Source organism: Bacillus rossius, chromosome 3 (genome assembly GCF_032445375.1).
Source record: "Bacillus rossius redtenbacheri isolate Brsri chromosome 3, Brsri_v3, whole genome shotgun sequence".
In the NCBI taxonomy this organism is placed as follows: Eukaryota; Metazoa; Arthropoda; class Insecta; order Phasmatodea; family Bacillidae; genus Bacillus; species Bacillus rossius.
In genome coordinates, this window is record NC_086332.1 from 68336582 (window position 1) to 68364004 (window position 27423).

General features: G+C 35.1%; 1 protein-coding gene across 2 annotated transcripts in view; it reads left to right on the forward strand.

Annotated features, from left to right (window-relative positions):
• The window catches only part of LOC134530849 (serine/threonine-protein kinase ULK2), a 90741-nt gene that overhangs the window by 14341 nt on the left and 48977 nt on the right, over positions 1 to 27423 (forward strand). Inside the window, exons 9-14 of one of the 2 annotated variants that reach the window (XM_063366103.1) lie at positions 1574 to 1734; positions 2567 to 2724; positions 7412 to 7501; positions 19971 to 20100; positions 20751 to 20883; positions 22694 to 22783. In XM_063366103.1, coding sequence (XP_063222173.1) covers positions 1574 to 1734; positions 2567 to 2724; positions 7412 to 7501; positions 19971 to 20100; positions 20751 to 20883; positions 22694 to 22783 — 762 coding nt within the window. The remainder of the gene's footprint in view (positions 1 to 1573; positions 1735 to 2566; positions 2725 to 7411; positions 7502 to 19970; positions 20101 to 20750; positions 20884 to 22693; positions 22784 to 27423) is intronic. The other variant, XM_063366104.1, reaches the window with a different exon arrangement.

The window sequence follows — 27423 nt, forward strand, 5'->3', positions numbered from 1 at the left end:
TTCTCACACATAAACAACTTTTATAAATTAGTTAATTACAAATATTTCAATAAAAATAATTTCAATACTTTGAAAACTGACTTCCTGTTGATTACTAGGTGTATCATCAAACCATAGACAAAAGTCATGTAAAAATGTTACAGTTTTGAATTAAAGTTAAGTTTGTTTAATTATAGAGATATTTGTTGCTTTTTCTTTACTTTAATTTTAATAAAAAATATAAACCTTCGTTGATAAAACTGTAATTTACTATATTAGGTGAAGACTCCTTCCTTACAATGCTGTATCGTACATGTATGTTTTCTACACATAGATTCTCAGCCCTGCCGTTAGTATTTCTCTGAAGTTGTAACATAGTATCTCTTTGTCTTACACATTTGAATTTATCTGGCTCTTCTTGGTTTCAAATAAAGTTTCTTACCCTTTAGTACAGAACGTCATCTTGTCTTTCTCTTCCACTTATTTTCTTTTGGTTTTCCCTGTGACCGTTGACAACACTTCCAAGGTATTTGGAGTACTGTACAATACTTCTGCAGGTTCTCTCCTCCTGATATCAGGCTATAGACAGTTACTTGTTCTTTATCCTGATGTTTCTGCATGCTCAACTGGGCCCGTGCAAATACTAGTTTTTTGATACGAAGCGAATATAAATCGAATGTTTAAAATATTCACAAAGTTGAATCAAATTGTTAATATTGTTCTCTGCAAAGTTGTATTACACTTATTTTAATAATAAAAAATATAATCTTTATCTTTATTAATGCTTACACTGATTTAAGTGATTAATCAATTGGGGCATATATATAAAAATATTCAATAAAAATCATAAAATAACCATGCATAATATTAATATTGAGCATTCATAAAAGCAAATGGAGTGACTGCTTTTGATTTTTTTAAGTGTGCAATTTTGTTCAAGTAGCACATCGACATCTACAACACAAAAAAAAAATTAAAATATTTTTTCATGAGAAAATCTTAGGCTTCCATTGTTTTAAAGCTTTGCAACAAATGCTAAGCTTCAAATAAAACAAATAGCAAATTTTATGGTGAAGTCAAATCGAATATTAAAAATAGCTTCGATTGATTCGCTTAATTGAAGCTTCGCATGGGTCTATGCTCAACACTTTCTTGCACTGAAATTCATTCCGTTCTCCTTCAAACTGCCATTGTACAACCACTCCCTTGTTTGCTCAGTTAGATCAAAGACTTTCATACTTCTTTTTATAATTATTTCTGCAGATTAATCAATTATTTCATTAAAAACAACAACACGGTAAACAGTAGATTTGAACGTTGGTAAAAATTTTCTCTGTTCACATCAAGATACAAACCTATGTTTTCTCTGTATTTATATTGCGTGTAGTTTATCTTTGGTGAGCAATACAAAAACCATTGGAATGTAGAGATTAAAAAAAAAAAAATTGGTTATGTTTTGTGGTAGCGAGGATATTGCAATAATTGGCATGTCCTCGATTTATGGCAATGAATTTTGTAATAGTATGTGATGCAAATGCATAACTGATTGGTTCAGAAGGTGCAATACTTATGCACTGTGTTGGTGCTCATGCAGGCCCCCGAGGTGATAATGTCGCTGCAGTACGACGCAAAGGCAGACCTGTGGAGCCTGGGCACCATCGTGTTCCAGTGCCTGACCGGCAAGGCCCCCTTCCAGGCCCAGACCCCACAGGCCCTCAAGCAGTTCTACGAGAAGAACTCCAACCTTGCCCCCAAGTGAGTGATGTCGTCTGCTCTTTGTGGGATATTTGAAACAAAAATAACTAAGTGGTAATTTTAAATAAGAACTTAGAATGGAACCAGGTGCTTTCAGTATATCTTGCCATTGCTCTGCAAATGAATCTTTAGAATTTGGTTTTTCCAAATCAGTATAAGCAATTTTGCATTGGAGTTTGCTGGACTTTTTCATTTGCTTTCCTGAAAACCACAAACAATGTTGATTGTTATTATTATTGTTTGTTTTTTTATTTGGTTGGATATTGATTGAAAAACAGATTACGTTAGAACCATTCTGCTGTATTTATTTGTTCAAAACATCGTATTTTTGTGCAGTGTGGACTAGTTGACACAGTACTGCATTTTTCATCGAAATTCATTTTCCTTTGTTTTTAAAGAAAAGTTTAAAAAAATTGTAATTATCTTGACTAAAGGTTTTTTTGGGAGCATTTTAAGACTACCAAAGTAAATGACTTTAGTATATTCCTAACTTATTAAATCCTTTAGCTTAAAACTTAATAGTTTTTGGACCCTCTACATAGCGCCAAATGATTTGAATACTTGAGCAACTAGTAGCAGTAAGAGTTTCCCATGATGTGATTACTTTTGCTGAAAGGGTTTGGTGTTAATAACTTAGTGCAGCATGCCCATTAATAAAGTTTTAAATACACTTTGATCCATAAATTAAATAAAAGAATGATACAATATTTTTATATACTGCAGTTAATGATGTATCCTCAATTGCATTTAGTTATATTTAGTTTTTATGCGGGTGAGCAGGGAGAGGGAAGGTACGTGGCAACCTATGCTACGACTAGCCGTGTATTTGCAGGATCCCAGCCGGGACGTCGCCGGAGCTGACGGACTTGCTGAACGGCCTGTTGAGGCGCAACGCTCGAGACCGCCTGCCCTTCGACAGCTTCTTCAACCACCCATTCCTGCAGCGTCGTCAGGAGGTGGCACCCTCGCCACCGCCCCATCCCACTTCAGGTGAGGCTCATCCTTCCATTGAGGACACTAGCCTAATTGATTCAGTCTCTTGAGTGATCACTGGAGACCCCGAAAAATGGCAAAGCACGAAATTCACGAAATAACACGAAAATTTGATACTTTAAACAAATTTTGCGACTTTCCTTTGATTTGGACATAGTCGCGAAATTCTCAGTTTTCTGCATGAAATTCACGCTTTTACACACAAAATGATGTCCTTATGTCGCAAGTTCTATTTATTTACACCATCATAAACATAGGCGTGAAATAAACGCAGATCTGAAAGACTAGTGCCATAATATTATCTTCGTTTTTACACGTTACTGAAGTCCACGTATTTTTATTACTCTGTATACAAGCAGTAAATATTGCCATCACAAATGAAAACAAAATGTAACAAATGTCAACAATCAATATGTGCGCACTACCAACATAACAAAATTGACTGTCCACAGTTTTTGTGTTTTGAATAATGGTCATTTCTGCAGCAAGGCGCACTGGTGTCGATTTTTCTAACCTACTTTAATCGCATGGAGCTAAGATGGCAGTCATTTTTGCGTGCACATATCTATGAGTGTTTACAAATACAGTCTCCACATTTTTTAAGTTTTGTGATACAATTGAATTTATGGCTAAGATGCCGAAAACTTCGACAATGTTTGATCGCGAAAGAGAGATGAAATCGGATGGATTTTATATTTTTAATCAGCGGGACAAAATTAGATGTGCAAGTTCTGCAACGTGTGGGTGGCAAATGACACACACAAAAAAAAAAGAATTATTTTGTCAGGCAAATTCTACAGTGTCTAAACTCTCGGTTCTCGGTTCCTACGGTTCTCAGCATTTTAACCGGCACCGAGAACCGCAGCTAAAATGTCGGTGCCGGTACCGGTACCGGCAGTATAGCAAAACCCTATACGAAAATAGTCCTTCACTACAATTTAACTGCAGCATGAAATGGCTCAACTCACGTCCGATTCACATATGAATTATTTTTTTGGACTTCTGTGGAATAATATTCGTCTCTAACTATAAAATAAATTACACGTGAAAATATTTAATGTTCTCGTCACATCTGTAAACAAAGTACGTTTTACAATCAAAACATAACAGTTGAAGGTGCCATAGATGTAGTTCATAGATGTGTGCAACTCTATAACGTGCCTCAGCTGAGATGTGAGAACAGAAAGACGCCATGTTTGTTTGAATTTTTTTTTAAAAATAGGCAGTTAATTGAGTCGTTGACACGTAAGGATGACTGGTGTATAAAGAACAATTAAAAGTGCAAATTCCACAGAATATTTGTTTAATAGAATTAATGATTGATTTAAAATTTTCCGTAATAATTTTCGGCATTCTAAAATTTAATGCTTTTTGTGCAGTGCTTTGGACTGTAAGTTCACTGCATCTGCAGCCATCTAACGTAATGGATAGTAGCTTTCTCTTTTAGGTAAACGGGATTGTTTTGAAAGGGGAAGTTTTTTTGTTGTTGTTGTTATTATTATTATTATTATTATTATTATTATTATTATTATTAGTATTAGTAGTAAAGTGGTGTATGGATGTGTAGATGTATTTTACTATTGGCTGGTCAAACGAAATGCTTGTTGACACTGACAACACTTCTAATTATTCTGGCCAAATAGAGCAAATTGTGTAAGAAATGGCATCAGAAGTGTGGCAGTAATTTACTGTTGACTGTGCAAACAAACTGAATTCAATATAGGCAATAAGTTTGATGAACAAATTAATATTTTAATTCTTTGAAAGTTCACCATCATTGTATTTATTTCCATTATTGTAACATTTTCTTTTTATTCCTATGTTTTAAAGGAGGGTGTATGTAGATTTCTTGAGGTAATTAGTAGATTAATATAGTAAATTTTAGTTTTATTAAGTGTTCTCTATATTATTTTGAATTAATTTTTTTATTAATACATATTACATTTTTAATAGATTGGTGTGTTTACTGTAACTTGAAACAGTAAATTGTTGAAGATATAAGTCTGGATACAGGCTTTTTAGTGCTTTTTTTGTAGCCAAAACAATAAATAGTTTATTACTTAAAACACCTCATAAATAATGTGTGAATAATATTTATTTTATTGTTTAAGTCAGAACCGAGATCCCGAGAACCGATTTTTAAGAACTAGTACCGAACCGAGAACTGGGAAAAAACAGGAATTGACCCATCACTAGTCTAAACAAATCTTGATAGGTGACAGCGTGAATAAAGCAAACAAGCCTGAAAGTGCAGAAACAAGAATTTGTTTTTAATTTTGTTAATTTGATGCTGTAAGTTAACATTCCTTTGGAAAAAGCTGATCATCCAGCTATGAGGGAATGGTTTAACACCCATGTTGAAGGTTAGCCTTATTTATTTAGAAATGTTTTCCCCCTCTAATAAAAGTAAATAAGCATATGTAGGCATACAATATTATCGATTAACTTACCTTTAGGGCCAACTTACCTTTACTTCAAATAAAATATGCAAGTACCTCAGATTAACAAACACATAAATAGGATGGATTGCATTGTGAAATGTTGAGCACACCACAAGATATTTTTGACTGATTGATGGTTTGACTCTGTAATCCAGCAGTAATCTTGAAAAGTTTAGGTTAGGGTTGGCTAAGAATTGTTTTGAGTAAATTAGCCCATTAATATTTCAGCGATAACCTGATAAATTCTATATATTTATAAGTTATGTATACATTTTAGGTGCAGGGGATTTGCCATCAGCCAACATGCTTAGAGAAACGTATGTCCCAAAAATTGGTCAGGCAAATAAGGAAGCAGTAAGGTACGCTGTAGAAGACAAACAGATTGTATTCTTGTGTGATGAAATGACAGACAAAGTGGGCCGATGTAAGGCAGAGTCTGCTACTTTCTAGTGCCTATGAAAGAACTATGGTAACTGTTGTGTTACACATTTGTGTACCAACCAAACATGCCTGCAGAGGAGAATTTCTAGTATGTACAGTGAGATAGACTATAATTGAATTTGGATATTGAAATAGTGTGTATTGTAACTTAGGATTTTTAATGGAATATCTCGAATTTTTTTACTTTGTTAAGACGTGTTTAGTCTTTGTAAAGCCTGTGTTCTTTAGTTTACAACAATTTTTTTTTTGCAAAATAATACATCACTTTGATACTGTATAGAAAAAACTGACATACAAAACAGGTTTTAAAACTGTACCAAAGTACCATTTGAGAATATGTATTTTCTTGAGATGAGTAGTACCTAGGTATCATATGTGAAGTATTGTAATCAAAAAGATTAATAATGTTTAATCAAATTAATTATTTAACGAAGTTTTTACTTTTTCTGTTTATGTAAAGCAGTTTTTCACATACAAAATTTAACAGCTATTTATAATTGTATTTTTATCTACAATATAAAATATTCGTAAACACCGCTTTCCTCATTTATATGTACAGCTATGAGGTTTTTTTTACACCGCCAATGGCATAATTCTTTCACCATTTTTTGGGGTCTCTAGTGATCACTCATGTTTTCTTCCTGCTCGTTCATGCAAAAAAAAATTTTATACTTGTTTTTGTCTACAAATTCTATACTTGTCCTTGTCATCATGCCAACTATGTTTTAAAGAAGTTGCCTGGTGGCTTATATTTTCTTTTGTTGTCATACCCATAATATTAAGAAAGCTATTATTCAACCTCTTAAAAGGAATTAATTATGTTTGGCAGGATTAGGCTAACACCTGCATGTAGATTTGTTTCCTTGTTTCTAGTGCCAGACTGGAACTATTATAGTGAAAGGTCTTTAAGGAGCCTGCCTAGTCAGGGATGTATCTGTGTTAGTGAGGTGGTGTTTCTAATACAGTGTCGCCTCTAAGCTCAAGGCTGTGAACTGATGCGTAGTCTTCTTGACGTGCATAGGGCAACTATGAAGTTTGAGTGGTAACCATAACATTATTAAATGGCAGAGAAATGAAAATAAAGGTGTAATGCAAGGCCCTTAGATGCTTTCAAGAATCTGTACTAAAAATAGGTCTAAAAACATGCGATCGCCCTTTTCACTCTCATAAAAATACCATTTAAAAACAAAATACGGAAGCAGAACTACCCATCCGCCCTCAATGTATGCTTAAAAGATTTTGCCTGCAATGATCTTGTTGTCTTCTAGTAAGCATGAAGTTTCTTTAAATTTATGTTTGAATCGGCATTGTAGTTGTGAATTGAAAGTCTTTAAGTACAGGAAATTCTGGTAGGTATAAGATAAACAAGTTGAGGCATTGAGTTTTGAGGTGATAAGGCAGTTCAGCAACCATGCAGCAACTGGCAATCACAGCTATTACACCCTCTTTTATCACATATCTGGCCGGTAGAAGTGGTAACAAGCACGGGGCTGATCGTGGTGCATGTTGATTAGACGGTGTACAGAGCGGAAGAGGCACTGCCTCCCTCCCTCTCTCAGCAGATGAGACTGAGTTTTCCAAGGTCATGCAGCAGCACTCTGCATGCACCCGGGCACTAATAGAGTTGGCAGTTGGGGCTGCGGCTGTGAATATTGAGCAGGGGTGCTGCGGCATGTGTCAGATTACCTGAAAAATATCATTTACCGTATACATAACTGTCATGAAGGTAGTAGCTATTTTTACTTTCTATATGATGTATTTTTGGTCGGTTGTGATGGTGAAGTCTTTGTGTGTGTGTGTAGTTGAGCTGGCGTCTTCGCCTGGCACCTTGTTTCTGCCCCCGGCGGCCAGCCCCGTGCCGCCCCACTTGGAGTGCAACCCATCCGAGCCTGGTGAGTTCATCTCCGCTAAACCTTACCTCTGTCTTTTGCTTCCTTAGAAAAGCATTTGTTGCATGTTTTCATTTTAACGTTTGTAATTTTCACTATTCAAATAACCGAATATACATTTCTTGTTAACATAATGTGTAATAAATGCATAAACTATGAAATTACCAATCAAAAATATTCACATGACCAGGAGAATTGTTAACTTCAGTAAGGTAAACACACCGGTGATGGACACCCCACCCAGTAATGGACACTTTTGACTTTGAATAAAAAAATAAGAGGTTGGGTCTATATATCGCGTACCTAAAAAATTGATAATTACAAGTCGACTTTTGTGACACAACCGATATGATTGTTTTCGGAAAGCACCCCATGTTTACTTTTTAATCGCGCCAAATCTGAGTGGCGGTAGAGGAAGTCCAGAAATCTTGCCATTTGTTGTCAAAAGTGATAAGGAGGTAAGTGCTGTTAGACACGTTTTTACTAAGTATTAGATTAGGTAGGTAAGATGTCTTGTGTTTATAGTAATATAGATATTCTGTGGCACATAATATATGTTCGTATGATAAAATATTTTTAAAAATGGCCCTGTTATGAGGGGTGTCAACTACTGGCATGCGTAACCTCTCATTTCCATATAGTGGACACACATGTCCACTACTGGTGAATTTAATTTTAAATTTAAAACATGTGCAACTTCACTTAAAAGTTATGTTTATATAACATTGACAAATTGCTATGACTTCCAGTTTAAAATTCGTAACATTACCAATAGATGACACAGATGTCCACCACTGGTTTTTTTGTGTGTCCACCTTTGGTTAATATTTATATAATTGTATTTTGACAACATAAAAATTTACGTATCTATTTTTCTAAAGGTCTCCCATAATTAGGGCAGAGTATACATACATCTAACACATACTGCTTGGCGTGTAGATCTATTTTATACAACAATGTCAAATTTGTATTGAATAATAAAATGCAGATATTAAAAATTCTACTTGTTTCTTTGCTTTAGGCCACAATGTCAAAACGGTCCATCCTGCGATATGAACATGCAGCAATGGAAGCTGCTATAAAAGATGTGCAGAATGGTCTGAGCATCAAGAGAGCAGCTACGAACCATGGAGTACCACGAATTACTCTACATAGCAAAATCTCGGGGAAAAGCCCAGTTGCAAGGAGAATGGGTCCAGATTCCTGACTTACACCAGAGGAAGAGGACATTCTTGTTGAGTGGATTGTTTCTGCTGCTAAAGCAGGCTTTCCTGTAACGAAGGATGATCTGTTAAACTTCAGCAGAAAAAGGAAGAGAGAATTGCAGAAAGGAATAGGAAGAAATTGGAAAAGAAGCCACTAATGCCTACTGGCAAAACTATCAGCAATGAAGACTATACATCATCTTCCGAAGATGATCGGGATCTCGTTCTGCTAGATTCGTCGGACGCTATGAGTGAAGTGTCTGAAGAAGAACTCATATTGCAAGAGCCAAATGAGAGAAATGTACAACCAGGAGCCTTTGTGCTTGTAACTTTTATGGGAGGAAAACGGTTGGCTACAAAGTACAGATATGTATGCATAATACAAACATTAGAAGGTGCCAATATCCAAGTAATGGGGATGAGAGCAGTTGGTCCATCCAAGAAAATTTTTGCACCTAAGGACAATGACATTTCATATGTTCACGTTACTCAAATTGTGGGCATTTTGCCAAACCCAAACTTTGAACTTCATGGAGGCAGGATGAAATACGCCTTCAGTGGACCTGTAGATGTGTTTGAAATGTAATTTAAAAGCTGCAGTGTTTGTGGTTTTTTTTATTGTCTTGCTGTTCGTCTTGTAAATCTCATACCCCAGGTAACATTACCTAAACTTTGAAGACAGTTTGCATTTTTATCTTTTGATTTTTGTGTAGAATGTTGCTTAAGTTCAAGTTTTGTCTTATACAATTAAGTTAAGTTAATTTTATGCTCAAAAATTTAATAATTAAATTTAATCCCAATAAGTTAAATTACTGTATTAGTCTCTATTTCTTTATTTATGTAAATATAAAATTAGTTTTGCAAATGTTTCTGCACATTTCAATGTGTGTCCACCACTGGTTAAATGTTGTGTCCACTACTAGGAAAACGTATAATTTTGCCATGTCCACTACTGGTATGAGAACACTATTATTTTTAAAAATTATTATATTAATAACTATGCTATGTTCATTGTTAATCCACGTTTCTAGATGACAAAGAAGGATTGGATAATTGGCCAATGCATACATTAATAACATTTAACCACTTTTGTGCTTTCAGGAATTTTTTTAGCAGATTTTTTAAAAAATAATTTCTTAAGGGTGTCCACTACCGGTGCTTTTACCTTATGTCATTTCTATTTTCTTCTGTCATGTTCTGGTTAAGAACAATTTTCCCCACTTTAAAAATGACAATACAGGAATTTTCAAACGTCATGTGTTTTAAAAATTCACTAACTAGAATGATGCAAAAAGAATTATAATTTTCTAATTAATATATCAATTTTAATAATAACTGTACTGAATCTTATATTATAATCAAAACCTATTAGAAGGAGAAATAATTTAATTAATTTGAACTGCAACTCCAGCTATAACATTATTAGGTAGAGTCAAAGAAAATATACTTATTGTGGCCGTTACCATGGTATAGTTTTCTGAAAAATTTAATATAGTTTTTTGTTTCATGGTCAATTGACCCCAAAACCAAAGTAACTCTAAAGTTTTATTAGCTATCACATTATTATGGACATGATAATATCCGTAAATTTCCACCAATCATTTTCAATCTTATACATAAAATCTAATAATGAAAAATCACGGTCGAGTTTGTTAATGTGCAAAATCCAACCAAAGGGGTAGAAATGGGAAAGGTTTTTTTTGAAAAAAACAGAAAAATTGTTATCTCTCTCATAATATGAGGAATATCACTTCTGTTTGAATGTATTATAACACATAGTAGTAATATCAAAAACTTTTGTCTAAATACATATTTAATAATAACCAACCATAACTGCAAGGGGTGGGCAAAACAATGGTTGGATGACAAAAAAATTCATAGCTGCCTTAGTAGGGACACAATAAAATCCGTTCAGATTGTTTGTAAATATTATAATTTTTATCTAAAACTTGTCAGAAATTATTTTTGATAAGACAACAAACGATTGCTGCAAGGGGTTGAAAAACAGAAGGTTAGAATTTTAAAAAAATTAATAAAATTTGTACCTTGTACACTGTTAAATCCGTTATTATTTATTGTAAAACTTAAAAATACTATCTAAAATTTTCGTCTGAAATAATGTTTTATACGACCAACCATTACTGCTAGGGGTGGAAAATAATAGAGGTTGAAAGACAAAGAAATTAATAACTCCCTTAGTAAGCACACTATCAGATCCATTCAAACTGTTTGTAAACCTTACAAATATTATTTAAAACTTTGGCTGAAACAATTTTTGATACAACCAACCATTGCTGCTAATGGTGAAATAAACAGGGGAAAGGAAAAAAATACTAACTCCTTTATTAGGTAACCGATAAAATATATAACAATTAATTGTAAATCTTCTAATAACTGTAAAACTTCAGTCCGAAACAATTTTTGATCTGACAAACCATTATTACAAGGGGTTGGAATAAATAATTAAATAAAATTTTTGTACCATGTACACTAGCTAATCTATTATTGATTTTAAACCTTATAATTTTAATTTGATACCTCCCTTGCATTTATGCATGCAATTCTTCATTATAATCATCACTTATACAGTAGAATACCGGTACAACGTACCTCATTATAAAGTATATTTCACTTTAACGTATTTTTTTTAAGTCCCCGCCAAAAATCGTATCTTCACCATGCAAAATGGTTTCAGTTTAAAGTATCATATTTTCACTATAACGTATAAATTCTACTCGTAGCGTGGCATTACTACACCAAAATTTACTTAAACTGGTAAATAAATTTCCAGCTAAATGATTAATGTTGTAGAACAAACATACACAAATACCACCACAACGTATTATCTAACCTCTAAACCCTGAAAACAAAGTTACAAACAGTTGCGCGCACTACCATAGATTATACCATACGTAGTATGCGACGTGAGCAACACAACACCATTCGATACATCGAAACATGGAATTTTGAGAGTAGTATTAATTATTTAGACAATAGTGTTATGCTACGCTAATATACTGTTTGACGTCTGTGCCGGGATATTTTATTGTTATTGTTGAGTTTATTTTCAGGTTACGTTATTTAGACACCGCATTGTATTTGTGCTGCAAAATGAGATAAATGGAGATAAAAAGAAACGAAAGCAATTCACGCTTAAGGAAAAAGTGGAAATACTCAGAGAACTAGACAAAGGAAAAAAGCAAGTCGCAGTTGCGAAGACATAATATGAGATAGAACATTTAGTTCAACAGAGCATCATTCAAGCTCAAAAACAAACTGAAATAACACATTTTTTAAAAGTAACTAAACTTAAATTATACATACACACCAATGTTTAAACTGAAGTCAGATGTTGGCTAAAAAATAATGTATCTTACAATATCGCTATTTTTGTATTTTTTAATTTTTTTTTTTTCTCTTTGTAAAGATGATATGTATGTATGTTTCAGTACTAAGTACTTTCAGTACTAAGTACAAAAACTTGAGGTCCCTGTAAGTACTTAGTACTGAGATTCCACTGTATGTCTTTTTACACTCATAATATTACACTAAGTAAATATCTTTTGAAAATATTTGTTGTAGAACAACAGATGCAACGGAGGTATCAATTAAAAATTCTAGAAATAGCTCTTAAATAAAAGTAATTATGAAAAAAAAAAATCAACATGGCTTATGAGACCAAGCCTTAAAATGGGTTGCATCAAATTTCCGGTTTGGTTTTTCTTCAGCAGTTTGCTGGTCTATCAGAAAGCTGTCCACTGAAACTCTCTTCTTGATGTGTTATTTCCACACTCTGGCACCCTGCCCATCGCTTAGCTATATTAGGTGACGCTTCTCCAAGGTTTGTCTATGAAAAGCACAGATGCTTAGGAGAAGTTTATATTTTCTCTTTACCTTATTTTCCACCGAAAGTCTAGGTGGAGACAGTACACAAATGACTCACAAAGACTGTTGTCTCCAAAATGAATTATGAATGCAAAATGAAACAAAACTCTGAACATTTCTCCACTCTGACATATGTACCTTTTATCTGTTTAGAGAGAAAATTTGTTTTACAAAGTCTGTCGTGGCTGTAATCATGAAAATTAAAAAAAAAAATTCAAATTTCTTTGTCTTAGATACTAAGAAATGGAAAGAAAAATTATATAGTATTTTGCGTTCCATGATATCATGAATCTGTGATTAGCTTTATTGTTGTTAATGTAATTAAGAAGTATTGTAGCAGGTTACAGTCAGTGTTGAGAAATGACTGCAGGCATGCTGTGTTGTTTCCAAACGCCAGCTTATAACGGTTCGTTATATACAAAATAAACAGTTCAACGCCGATTGTAATTTTTGTTGTTTTTTTTAATTTTTTTTCCAAACAGAATGCTCCGACGAATCCAAACACTTACAATTGTTCATTCACTCGTTCCATATGTATATCTGACTGTCGAAAATCTGCTGGTAGCTCGCATGATGAGAAATTACCGAAAAATAATAACGTAGATGAAGTCCTTCAGTAATGTTTTACTGCAAGTACACGAAGATGGTGCGGCCTGGAAGAGGACCGCACCCAGCGAAAACGAATTCCGCCCCGAGCCAACTGCCGACGAAGGTGGCCGCAATTTCTAATTAAGTTATTGTCCGAAAGAAAATAAAACAAATTAGGTTGATTTAAAATTCGGCCTGGCTCCGACCACCAACGTGAAATTATCCATTAATAAATTACATTATAAATTGGCGAGAAGCCACCGAACGCGACCTACTGTGGCAGCGATCGACAGACGACTGGTGATCTCATGCACTCGTCTCCTCCACGCAGGGAGTAGACGTCACATGACCTCACCGACCAATCACACGCACTCTTCATTCACTCTTACAGATACAAGCCAATCAGAGAACAAGTTACAATACATGAAAAAACCTTTTACACACAGAACTCTGGGCTTCCCCTGATCAGTCTCTTTTCAATTTCACATCGAAATCGGGGAATTCCATTCTCGTTCTCTCTCCCACACCGTGAGAGAGCAGTTATCACCCGGTTCCCATGCAGGGGGGAATTACCGTCTTTATCTCGGTTGGCGGGGAAGCACTGTTCCTTTCTCACTTACACTTACAGGCCTCTCATGCCTCTCTTTCTAACCATCACACCAGCCCAGACACAGTCCCGTGATTTATAATTATATTACAACACGTTAATAAAAATTAAGAATAATAATTATAATACAAATTACTTTGCAAAATTAAACTTATTGAGAAAAACCTGAAAAAGTAGGCCTAAAAAGGTAAAAATCTACAACAGCGGCTCATTTGTGAAAAATTACATAAAAATTACCAATGATAAAAAATGTCTAGTAAAATAATAAATACCTTCTTAAAAACATAGCAAGTGAAAAATATCAACCCTAAAATATATAACAAATGGTAAAATATCATTAGAAAGACTTTTTAAGAAATATTTACATGCATAAAAATAGTTTAAAAGAAAAAATATTTAATTAGGAGGGCAGGGTCTTGCAACATTACATTACCCCCCCCAACTTTTCAATTAAATTAACACTACATTTAATTGAAAAGTTACAAAAGTGAAAACTAATCTGTACAAAATAAATACAAAACATCCTGAGAAATAAATGCATCCAGTAATTAAAACACTTGTTTATATAGAAATTCAAAAAACTGTTACTTAAAAACTGCAATCTCAATTCTTTGATAAGCACCCAAAAATTTGAAAACGTGTCTATTTCTACAAAGTGTCAACAATTCTTAACAAATGGTTATCTCCCTCTCATCAGTGCAAAATACAAATAACTTTGAAACTGGTTTCTCTACAAGCTTCAAGCAGACACCCCCCTGGTCAACGAAGAATCCTCAATAACAACAAAAAACTCTGAACAACTTACTTGTACAACTGTGGAAACCTCAACACCAGCTGCAATAAACTCCATAACTACCTCAACGACAACGAAAATCTTAAGCTCCAGGAATTACGTCTCCATGACCACCTTAACAACGACGACGAATAAACACAAAAACTTCAACTTCTCAAACACTTACACCTCGGCAGAAACCTCGACAATGACAATAAAAAACCTCAAAACACATTATTTCCTTTAAAATCCCTTAAAAACCGCTGTTACTCTTATTCTCTGCTGCTTATGACAAACTCCTCAAATCCCCTGAAATAACCACTTTAACTCACAAATTAACCAAAATCTCCATTCTTCATATCTGCACTAATAAAAACTTGACAACACTATCGCTTTAAAACTGTTGACACAAAATTTTCCTAAACTCCATCAAAATAAAAAAACAACTTCTAAAACTTTAAGACTCTTCACAATACCTCTATCATAACTTCAACCACTGGACAACACTTATTTCCAAATTAGGACTAGTCTGCTCAACATTGATAACCCATGAACTATAACTTCTAAACCGATGTATCAACTTCCTACAAAACAGAAATTCCCATAGTAAACTTTCCACAACAAATACAACTCCAAAAAACATTAAACTAGTTATTTGAAACTTCAAAAACTTTTTTATAACACACTATCTTATCACTCATCATATTCAAAATTTCTTATTAAAAAGTTACACAACCTCATAATATTTACACCAAAATACATCCAAACTTAATTCTTTATCCACACTGCATTTTCATTTGTTTACATTATTCACTTACAATTTTTAGTATCACTAACCATAGTATAAAAAATACACAAAAACATCATTATCCTCAGACATAAAAATTATCCACATTTCCTTCAACTTCCTCCTTCATCATTCCTAGCTCCTGAGCTCACCGAAAGGTAAGGGGCGCTAAATTACAACCCTTTTAGCTGCTAGTCAGCTCGGCTAACCTATTACATATAACAAATACATACAGTCCTTCCAACTCTCTTCTCCTTCTATCATTCCTAACTCCTGAGCTAGCCGAAAGGTAAGGGGCGCTCATTTATAGAGCTGTAGCAAACCGTATGTATTCGTTACTGAGTAACGGGTGCGGCATCTAGTAACGAGTAACGAAACGTTACACACGAATGCATTTCGTTACTCGCATCTTTCGTATGTTTCACGCATGCGCGCGCGTATTCGTTACAAAGAACGATGTTTGTTTATTAATAAAAGTATGATTTGGAAATTCGTCGTCCAAGTTTTTTACTGTTTATTAAAGGTATTGTGTGTGTAGACAAAGTTTTAGATTCGAACAGAAACAACGTAAGAAAGTATTTTTTACAAATTATAAATATTTTTGTTTTTTATAATCGTGTATTTTCACGTTTTATGTTCTTATCTTAAAAGATATATTATAATAAAGCCGCTCTAATGAGAGTTAATTGTTTCTTGGTTAACAAAAGCTGTTAATTATCAAATATTTTTAATTGTTTATATTCGATTTATTTTTATTTACGCGGCGTCATACTGTACGCGTACGAAATACGACTCGATTCGATGCTGTTACATAACATAGCATGTGCCATGTCATGCGGTATCAGAAGTAACGAGTAACGATACGAAAGTAACGAGTACTAATTTTTATAGTAACGAATACATACGGGTACACATTTTTTCGTTACTTTTACACCTCTACTCATTTACAACCCTTTTAGCTGCTAGTCAGCTCGGCTAACCTTTTGACAAAATTTAAAACAAAAAATTATACAAAGCTATACACAAATATACACTGCACTTGTCATTACACATCAAATTTCATGCTTTACATACCATACTTAAATTTCCACAAAACAACCAGTTGACAATTCTACAGTCATGGCATGACAAATACTTCATTAAGATACAGACGTATGCTTCTAGTCTTCAAAAACAAATTACATGAACCAATGCTCTTCCTTAGGTTTCAAACAATATCTCCCTTCTCAGCAACAACAGCACATAAAATTAACCTTGATGAGGGGTGGGAGCGACCAAGGAGAAGGGATGCACCCTTGCAAAAAAAAAAAAAACATCGGACTCCATGCCGGAAACACATTTAAAATTAACCTCCTGGCCCCCCAGCTGCCTCACAAAACACATTACACCAAGAAAAATACCTTTGCTGCATTATTTAAGGCAATACAAAAATTCACCTAAACTCTGGCCATCATGAACACACAACTGCTTCTGTAGCTTCAAAACTCGACGACTGTTATTCATTAACGTTTAGTATTACACTTCATACCTTTAATATAGGATGTTGTCACCCTGTCATCAATCCAAAACAAACATTTAGTATTACCAATATGTGGTATTTTCATTTAAAGTCTTTAACCATTTCAAAACTATGTATATCATTTTCAAAAAAAAAAAAACTCATAATAAATTTCAGTTAACATCTTCCCATGACATAACATTAAAAAAAACATTAGCCAAGTGCAATGAAATTCTCATAATGTAAAGCATTTTTTCACATAATATTTAATAACTGTCTACTCAAAAAGAATTTATACCATTATTATTATTACAGCAGGAAATATTCACATTAACTTTGATGTATTTATCTTCCTTCTCTCTAAGAATCTGGTAAAAATTTGCTGTCATAATCTTATTCGTGCATTTCTATTATCATTATTCTTCAAAAAATACAAAAACTCTACAAAATACAAAACATTATTAAAAAGTACACAATTCAAAAAAATACCAAAAAATTCTGAAAAACTTTACAAAAAAAAATGGCAAACATGGCAACAAATTTAAAAAACATCAAACACCACAAAACTGGATTTGACTACACCCCTCCATCTAGGCCGTGGGCCAAACACGCCAACACACACTGTTTCCAGAGGTTGCATCACCCCTGTCCATTTACTATTACTTTCTTTTGCCTTTGAACAGAACAAAAAACTGTTTACTATCTCGGCGATAGTTCTGTACACATGCTTCCACACCCAAAATCTCTGATCATGTTGCACAGTTTTTCTCACATGGATCAGGGCAAAATTTTTAGTTTGTAACCTATTCGGTACACACAACCGACATCTTCGTACATTACTGCTTACATTTTGACAAAATCTCCCCTTTATGATTTCTCCGCAGTTTGCAAAACTCACTTCACTGCTCACTTCCTTAGTAAACTCATCTTTAAGTTTATCTGAGAACATTTTCATTTCAATTTCTACTGTTCTCATCTGTTTACACAAAAACCTGTTCACATGTCCATTAACTCTACATTTACTAATTTTTTCAACCACATTGTCCAAACATTCGCTGTTTCCCTCATCTAGGAATTTTTCACATTCATTCTCAATGTTTACATGCTCATGTACATCATGCACAATAAATTCAATATTTTCTTTTGACACTATCACTTTCATTTCACTAGTTCCTAAACCAGTTTGTTCCCTTTCCACTTGCATTTCTGCCACATTATTTGCACACTCATCTACTTTGTTTGTACATGTAGCTATCTGTTCAATAACTTCATCCTTCATCAGTGACAATTCCCGTTTTATTTCCTGCGTGTTTTGTGCTAGACCCTGTTCTAGTTTTAGAGTAAGATCCTGTTGTCCCTGTTCAATTTTATTAGTAAGGTCCTGTTTTAATTCCTGTTGACATGTAAAACCCTGTTCAATTTTCTGTATTAACTCTTGTTGTCCCTTAATAAGTTCCCGATATCCCCGTTTCATTTCCTGTTGCATTACCAATAGTAACTGCATGATTTGGTCTGACCCCCCCATAACCTCAACTGGGCTACTAATCGTCATAATGAATTATACCAATTACAAAAATTTTAACACAAATATTTAAATGTTCAAAAAAGAGGAAAAACAATGCATACAAGTATTTTGTTCCAATTTTCGACTTGCTATTTTCGGCGATTCATCCCGCCATGTCCCGCGAAGTAACGATCTCGATGTCTGGCAATGAGGTCCTGAAGTCCCGCGTTGAGATAGGCCTGAATTACCATGGTGCCTTGGGTCGCTCTGTCCCGCGATGTACAGCTTTCCGCCGTCTCTGGAACTCTTCACTCGCGCCGAAAATGTCCGTCTTGCTCACAGGGTCGTGTCCAAATTCAAGCCTCGCGGCCGGGCGCCAAATATAACGGTTCGTTATATACAAAATAAACAGTTCAACGCCGATTGTAATTTTTGTTGTTTTTTTTATTTTTTTTCCAAACAGAATGCTCCGACGAATCCAAACACTTACAATTGTTCATTCACTCGTTCCACATGTATATCTGACTGTCGAAAATCTGCTGGTAGCTCGCATGATGAGAAATTACCGAAAAATAATAACGTAGATGAAGTCCTTCAGTAATGTTTTACTGCAAGTACACGAAGATGGTGCGGCCTGGAAGAGGACCGCACCCAGCGAAAACGAATTCCGCCCCGAGCCAACTGCCGACGAAGGTGGCCGCAATTTCTAATTAAGTTATTGTCCGAAAGAAAATAAAACAAATTAGGTTGATTTAAAATTCGGCCTGGCTCCGACCACCAACGTGAAATTATCCATTAATAAATTACATTATAAATTGGCGAGAAGCCACCGAACGCGACCTACTGTGGCAGCGATCGACAGACGACTGGTGATCTCATGCACTCGTCTCCTCCACGCAGGGAGTAGACGTCACATGACCTCACCGACCAATCACACGCACTCTTCATTCACTCTTACAGATACAAGCCAATCAGAGAACAAGTTACAATACATGAAAAAACCTTTTACACACAGAACTCTGGGCTTCCCCTGATCAGTCTCTTTTCAATTTCACATCGAAATCGGGGAATTCCATTCTCGTTCTCTCTCCCACACCGTGAGAGAGCAGTTATCACCCGGTTCCCATGCAGGGGGGGAATTACTGTCTTTATCTCGGTTGGCGGGGAAGCACTGTTCCTTTCTCACTTACACTTACAGGCCTCTCATGCCTCTCTTTCTAACCATCACACCAGCCCAGACACAGTCCCGTGATTTATAATTATATTACAACACGTTAATAAAAATTAAGAATAATAATTATAATACGAATTACTTTGCAAAATTAAACTTATTGAGAAAAACCTGAAAAAGTAGGCCTAAAAAGGTAAAAATCTAGAACAGCGGCTCATTTGTGAAAAATTACATAAAAATTACTAATGATAGAAAATGTCTAATAAAATAATAAATACCTTCTTAAAAACATAGCAAGTGAAAAATATCAACCCTAAAATATATAACAAACGGTAAAATATCATTAGAAAGACTTTTTAAGAAATATTTACATGCATAAAAAAAGTTTAAAAGAAAAATTATTTAATTAGGAGGGCAGGGTTCTGCAACTTACAAGCTGGATTGTGATGTGCCAGGGTCTCCGGTGTCGTGCCGCGGAGAGGCAGACAGCAGCTCCAGCCCAGAGGAGACGGACGACTTTGTGCTAGTGCCTGCCAACATCCCCTCCGACCACTCCAGTGACAGCGGACACGCAGACAACAGGCAGTGAGTGTCAGTCGTGGGCTCCGTGGAGCCCCACTGTCGAGTAGTGGGTAATGAGTTGGAGCCCGACTTGTCACTTGGATGAGGTGGCCTTGGTCAAGAGGAAATGTAGTGTTCACCGTTGAGTAAAGATGTGGTTTGAGTCCTGGATAATCCATATCTGTTAATACTTTTATAGTGTTAATTCACTGTAAATATACAGTTTCAGTTTACCCTATGTTTGTATAATATCAGTCCTTATTGTAGTTTGTTTGGTTGTGTATAAATACTTTGGACAATAACACTTTTCAGCGTTGTAAAAAATATTTACTAAGCTGTACCGAAAAGTTTTGGTCCTAGATTTTTTATTAATGCTTATTGGGTTAAAGATATAATGCACTTATTAAGTGTTTTAGAGCGTGGCGTAGATGTTTTCTTTTCAGTTACAGACTTAAAAGGGTGTTTATGTTCATGTTCCTCCATGACTTGAAAGTAATCCAGATTTTGATATAATTGTCAGCAAAATCTCATTGCAGCTGTCATAATTGGTGTTTGATCTGGTGAGCTGCTTTAAGTCGTAATGGCTCTGTTGAAATGAGTAGTTTCAGACATTTGTCTGTTGGGAGCAGCAAATGGAAGACTGGTATCATGGTGTCTGATGTGCTGTGTTGCAGCAGGGTGAGCAGAGCCCATGTGGCGCTGGCCAGCCCCCCTCGCCCCAGTTCCCTGCCCATCTCGGAGCCAATACCCGTGCCCACGCAGAAGGAGGCGTACCAGCAGCTGGTGCCCTCCCCGTCTCCCACCAGGGTGAGTGCACACTTAGCTACGTACTACTCTAGCACCCCTTCGTCATGTAAACATTGGCTCAACACTCAGTGTTGGAAATGTTTCTGAGTAGGTTAAATTACTGTGCTTTGGTGATTGGGCTAAAGTAAATAGCTATTGAGGTAGCTTATCATTTGTTAATTCTTCATGTTATTAATTTGTCGCACTGTGTTTAATGTTAGACAACTAACGTTGCCATTGTGCATGCACAGAAATAAAAATTACCTTGTATGAAAGTGAGTGCTGCTTCGAATATTTGACCACACTATTTCACATAATGCCATAATTTATTGTCTTCATTACTTCAAAATCGCAAAAACTGAACAGTGTTTATTTGAGGGGTGGGTGTTTATCAAAATGTAATATAGTACTAATGTGTAAGGTTTATCTTGTATAGTATGGCCTTTCAGTATGCAGTAGTCAGTTATCTGGAAATGATTCATCTGGAAGGTATTGTCGCCTCATCGCTTGTTAGTGTCCAAAAGATTGACAGCACCTAACTTATACCCTTCCATGCATTTCTCTGTATTATAACAAGTTTGATTTACAATGGAAAATTTAAACTGGTAAAAACATGAACATCCAATACACTTCCAAGCTCATTTATTCTATTGCTAACTTTGATATAAAATTTAATTGTGCGAGTAATTAATGCAGAGATTTACAAAAACAGTTCTTTTTGAAAAGTTTCACTGTTTCACTGTTTATTATTTGTTTTTTCTAAATTTGCATGAAAAATCTTTTAATTGGATGGATGAGTCTGCAAATTTTTAACTGATTCGAGCTGAGCCAAACTCAGTAAAAACAACTACAGTTACTCAAACTGTATTTTTCACTAATAACAGGTTTTATGTAGTGATGGTTTTGATAAGGATAAGACCACTATATTGAATTAAGTATTTCTCAGTTTATTTTTGTATCAACAGAAATTTGGGAACCTCAGTATTTATGGCCAGTGTTGTCCTACTGTAAGGTGCAGTTCACATACTTTATACTTTTTTCACGACTTATTTCTAGGAAAAGCTGTCGTAAACTAACATACTTGAGGTAGTAGAGTTGTAGAATTATGAATTCAGAGATTAATTTTTTGGCCATATGCAGTGGCTCAAATAATGTATTACTGTTTTGTATGACTTGATGCATGAAGGTTTGCTATTAAACATGCGTTGATAATATGGATGGGCCAATCAAATCCTCAAATACCATAAAATCCTTATTATTAGAAGGATTAGATATTCAAGGAAAAAGATTCAAAGAAAAAAAATATTAGAGGAAATAAAGTACGTAATTTAAAAAATTCAACACTGATAACCTCTGAAGTTTACCAGGTCAGTTTTTTTTCTTCGTGCCAATCCTGTTACCATTCTCCAAAATATTGTACTTTTAACAAGTTATTATATAAATCAAATTACGATATGTATTGATTCTGAAATTTAGTTTGTGAAACATCCATTTAAAGCTTAGAATGTTTCAACACCGTAGTTAATATTTTTCATTTCTTGTGCATTATTTTATTTTTGTCCCTGGACACCAAGATTCGGATTTGAGAAGTATATTCTATGTATGCTGGGATTCGAATTTGAGTTTTGGATTTGAGAAAAATTGGGATTTGACCCATCACAAAATGATACTCTTTGTGGACATTCTCCTCCTTGTTCAGGCAGCCCTGAAAGTATATTTTCATAATAATATGTCAGCCTAAACCAGGCATGTTCTCTGGCAGTTGCATCTTTTCTTAGCAGTTATAATTAATTATCAAATTTTGATGTTGTTTGTGTGTAAATGTGTGCAGATGGCAATACCTCGCTCCCAGCCAATAAACATGAAACGGATCAGCGATAGGACAGCCCCGCCAGACATCAGCTCATTGTCTCCACCTTCAGTGAGTGTCGTCAGTTTCTTCTAGCAGGCCAAGACTGGGAGTCAGGCCTGAGTCAGACTACGTACCATCCAGTGGTGTGGGTATCTACAGTGTAACCTTGATAACTGACAACGGCAGAAGATTTTCTTGAAACAACGTGTACTCATAACATCCAAATAATGATCAAATTCTAAGCCCAAAGTTAGATTCCCACACTTTCTAAAAATGTTCAATTTCACATCATAGCTCAAAAACTGTATTGTATAGAAAAATTGCATAGAACAAAAAATGTTGAAAAATGAAAATTAATTTACTGAGTAGAATGCTTCTTCTTATGGTTTATATCCCCAACCATTTTCATTTTACTGGTAAATTTTCACACAATCCACCTTGCTGCTGTTGCGCTTCTCTGCTCCAACTTCCAGTCCGTCGGACACTTACTTGTATCCACGTTCATCAATGGGAACATCTTACCCTATTTACCCGCATAAGGGTTGCTCCTGCGTTTGGGTCATAAAAATCCAACATTTTCATCGTAAGGATTGCCCTCGAATATGGATTGCACCATATCTATCTCATCAGTAGAGTTTCATGGATGCAAGTGAAGTCTTTGTTCCTTGTCTCAATTTATTGGTGCATAAGAAATTTGGTTAACCCTCGGTCCTCTTTTTTTTTTGTCTGCTTTCTGTGCTGTTTTATTACCGTAGGAGAGAATGAGAGAGAGAGAGAGAGAGAGAGAGAGAGCGAGAGAGATTGAGAGAGGGAGAGAGAGAGTGAGAGAGTGTAATAAAGTTTGTTGCAGGTCTTTACTCTGACTGCTAATGAAGGTGCAGTTATCATATTCCTATTTCCACCCTCCTTGGCACCCCTGCCTATGGCTGCATTCTTTATTTTTTTTTAACTTGCTTTCTGAATGACGTCTTTTGTACTTTAGCAGCAAAACTTGATAAAGTTTTTGTATATGCCGTTTATTGTTTTGAAAGTGGCCATATAAATCACCCATACTTAGAAATGATGATTTATAACATTTAAAATAATGACATTTAGCATTTTGAATTTGAAATTTAGCATTTTGTAGCATTTTTAAAAACACAATTTAGCCAATTATCTCATTTTACATTACTGAAGAAAAGTATATTTTTACAAAAAAATTCCTTTGCTTGCCGTTTTACCCACTTTTTTTCTTCAGCCAACTTCTCTGTTAATCTTTTTTTTTTTTGCAGTCTGATGTCCCTCAGATTTAATGTGCTTTTCAAGTACATCTTTATTCCCACTCCAGATGGCGATTACATAAATTGCTCATTAAAATATTCGTATCACTTTCGTAGAACTGTTCACTTTTGTATTCATTTATGCGATCACGAATGGAAATGATGTTTCATCCTATTTTTACAACGAGAAATAACAGTATGCAACACATTCACGAGTATGCAATGCACGTATTTGTAAACATACCACCTTCCACAGACTACACAAGAATGCAGCTTTCACGTGAAACACAGTCAGAAAATGGGACTTACAATTGTTAGCGCGGCGAAGCATAGATGTTGCAATATGGTGGCCTAAAAACTTGTACTCTGCAAGATGACGGACAATCTTCCAGCTAGTTGTTCTTTGCTTTGTTTACAATCGCGAGGCACGGATTGCCATTCTTCATTCAATATTTACGAACAATAGTTGTGAATGACGTGACAATAAGATACTTGTGCTGAATGCGCCATAAAATGATGGTTTCTTTTGATACTGAACTGAAACGAAATACAATCGGTAAATAAATTGTGTAGAGTGAAGACGAATCTACGTTTTTTACCTTGATTTCGCATTTATCTCGGAATAGTCTAGATTTCGCATTTTATAGAGAAAAAAATATAATTTAGCATATTTTCGCATCTAATTCGCAAAAACGAAAAATCACATTCCCTACCCATACTCAAGAAAGTGGCCCCAGATGAGCTCTTGTAAATACCAGAAAACCAGAAAGAAGCCAGTGTTGGAAGTGTTCTCTGCTGTCTTTTGATGACTACCTAACTCAAACATCTATTTTTCTGCACTTTTAGTATTAAATTCAGTAAGTTAAGACATTTGCAAACTTGAATTTTTGTGAAGTTATTATGTAGGTTATGGCTTTTTTTATAACTTTATATGTCGGGTAAAAAAGAGCACATAAAATAACAACACTTTTATTGCAAATTTTTGTAGAAAAAACAACACTTTTCTCTTAAGAAAAATTAACTTATATTTTTTCAGTGTATATTAAGAACATGCTAAAAATTATGTTTTGTCTATTTGCATTATTCATTTAGAGGTGCTGTTGATAATATTTTCATAATGAATTTGACTAGAAATATATTATTTTAATTATGCTTTGCATCAACGTTGATATCACAGTCATATGCATAAACAACAATGCAGGGTAATTGGGTAAGGAATCACCAATAGTCTGTAGTAAGGAACAATGCCAGTATTTGCTTGGAGATGAGAGAATAATTTACTACCTACCATTGAGCCGATTGAGTCAGTTGTGTAGCACCGGAAATATGAACCTGACTCCCTAGGGTGTTATCTCTTTTAAGCACAGACCTCTGAACTGGCGTGCAGTCTTCGTGCATGAGACAACTATGACATTTGAATGGTAACCATAACATTAGATGGTAGAGAAATGAAGTTAAACGTGAATGCGAGGAGGCCCTTGGGTGCTTTCAAGAATCTGTATCACACATTACACGTCTAAAAATAACTCTGAAAACATGTGTTTTAGTCCTTTTCACTCTCATATAATTATAGTTCAAAAACAAAATATGGAATCAGAACAGCCCATCCGCCCTCAACGTATTCTGGAATGCTTTTTGTAAACAGACACCACTCTGATATCTTGAGTGGTTTTCAAATCGTGTAGTTTCTTCGGAAGCTCTGCGGACTGTATGTGTGTCCAGGTATGCAACCCCCTTAATGTGTGCAGCCAGCTAATTGCTGAGTGTTCAAAGGGGCATTTACCTACCACATCAGAAAAAATTAGTTTTCCACCCCTGCTAGAGCAGGTCTACCAATACCACTGATTTGTCAATTTTCACTGATTTCAGGCTTTCAAATGGATATCCGGATGTACTATATACCACGTTTTTACCTGCACATGCTTTGTTGTTCGTAAAACTAATATTGGAAATGGCAAAGAAACACAACATAGTTTTTCTTTTGTTTATGTGTGTTTCTAAGAAAAGCTACTATAGACATAGACATAAGATGGCATTTACTTAGAATAAGGTGCAGAACTCTAGCGGTGAAGTATGTAACTATGGTTGATTGCATACAATTTCTGCTGAGCGGTGCTGTGATTGATTGTAGTCGAAAGTAATTTGAAATACACACGTGGTAAAGTATTCAATTATTACTTTATCTATAATTATTGCTTTTGTTTCGTAATTTTCTTACTAATTTTTTTTGTGTTGATTTCGTATATAATTTCTAGGACTTGGTGATATCAACTAGGTAGTATTAAATACTCTCAGCCCTTGTTACAATAAACAAAAAACATAAGGCATCCAGATATAGCTCCTGTGTACGCTACCCGCCTCGAACTGCTGTAGCCAATTTTGAAATGCCTCAGCTTCTGGCTAGACAAATCTGGTGGGCCAACAGATATGCTGGCAGTAGGGATGTGCGGGTACTCGATAATTTCAACTTCGATTCGATTCCTCAACTATTTGAACCCGGAACCGAAACTAAAATTTGGAATCGAAAAATTCTGGCAATTTTTTCAAAAGTAAAAAAATCGAAGAAATTGACAGTTACCGTTCAACTGATTGCTAGAAATAAATTTATTCATCAATTATCATTAATGTAACTCGTAAAATTGCCGCGCACTTTCACTCAAGCAAATTTAATAACGTTATGAAATATAGGTTAGGCCGAACATTAAATTCTTTTCAAAGATCGTGTATGATATAATTTACACGTTCAGAACCACTAACTGTTTAGGCTTGCAAAGATAAATACCTTACGAAAACTGCTTGTTTATGAAATAGTTTAACAATCTGCTCAAACATTTTTATTTCTGCCTACTTACGGCATATTACTCATGACCATTTCTCACGTTGCACGGGAAAAAAATATTGTTGGTAGATTTGTTTTGAAAAATAAATAACACATATTAAAAATGAATTTTACAACCATCAACGCACAATTTTCTGTTAACAGTTAAAATAGTTCCTTGTTCAACCATACATTTACAAAGATCGCCATTCTGTGACAGTCTTCTGTTAACAGAATAACCAACATTAAAACATTCACGACATAAAAATATTTTAGCGGTGCCGGACGTATAGACCAGTTGACACGCCGGGAAGCCTACAACTCACGTAGTTTCGGTTCCCTGCAAGAATTTCCGAAGATTTCCGAAGTTTTGCATTTTGGGTTTAACGCTTCAGCCGCTAAATCAGAAGTTTCCAATGAAAAAAAGCATGTTGTGACTGACCTGACCTAACCCAACCCTTCGATTTTTTTTAATTTCAATTTTTGAGAGAAATCCGAAGTTGCACGAACGTGGTAGGGAACCGAAACTACGTGAGTTGTAGGCTACCGTGACAGGCCACCATTTATCATAGATCGCGCGTGCCGAGACACAAAGGAATCGAATCACTGAATCGTAACATTGTCAGTATCGA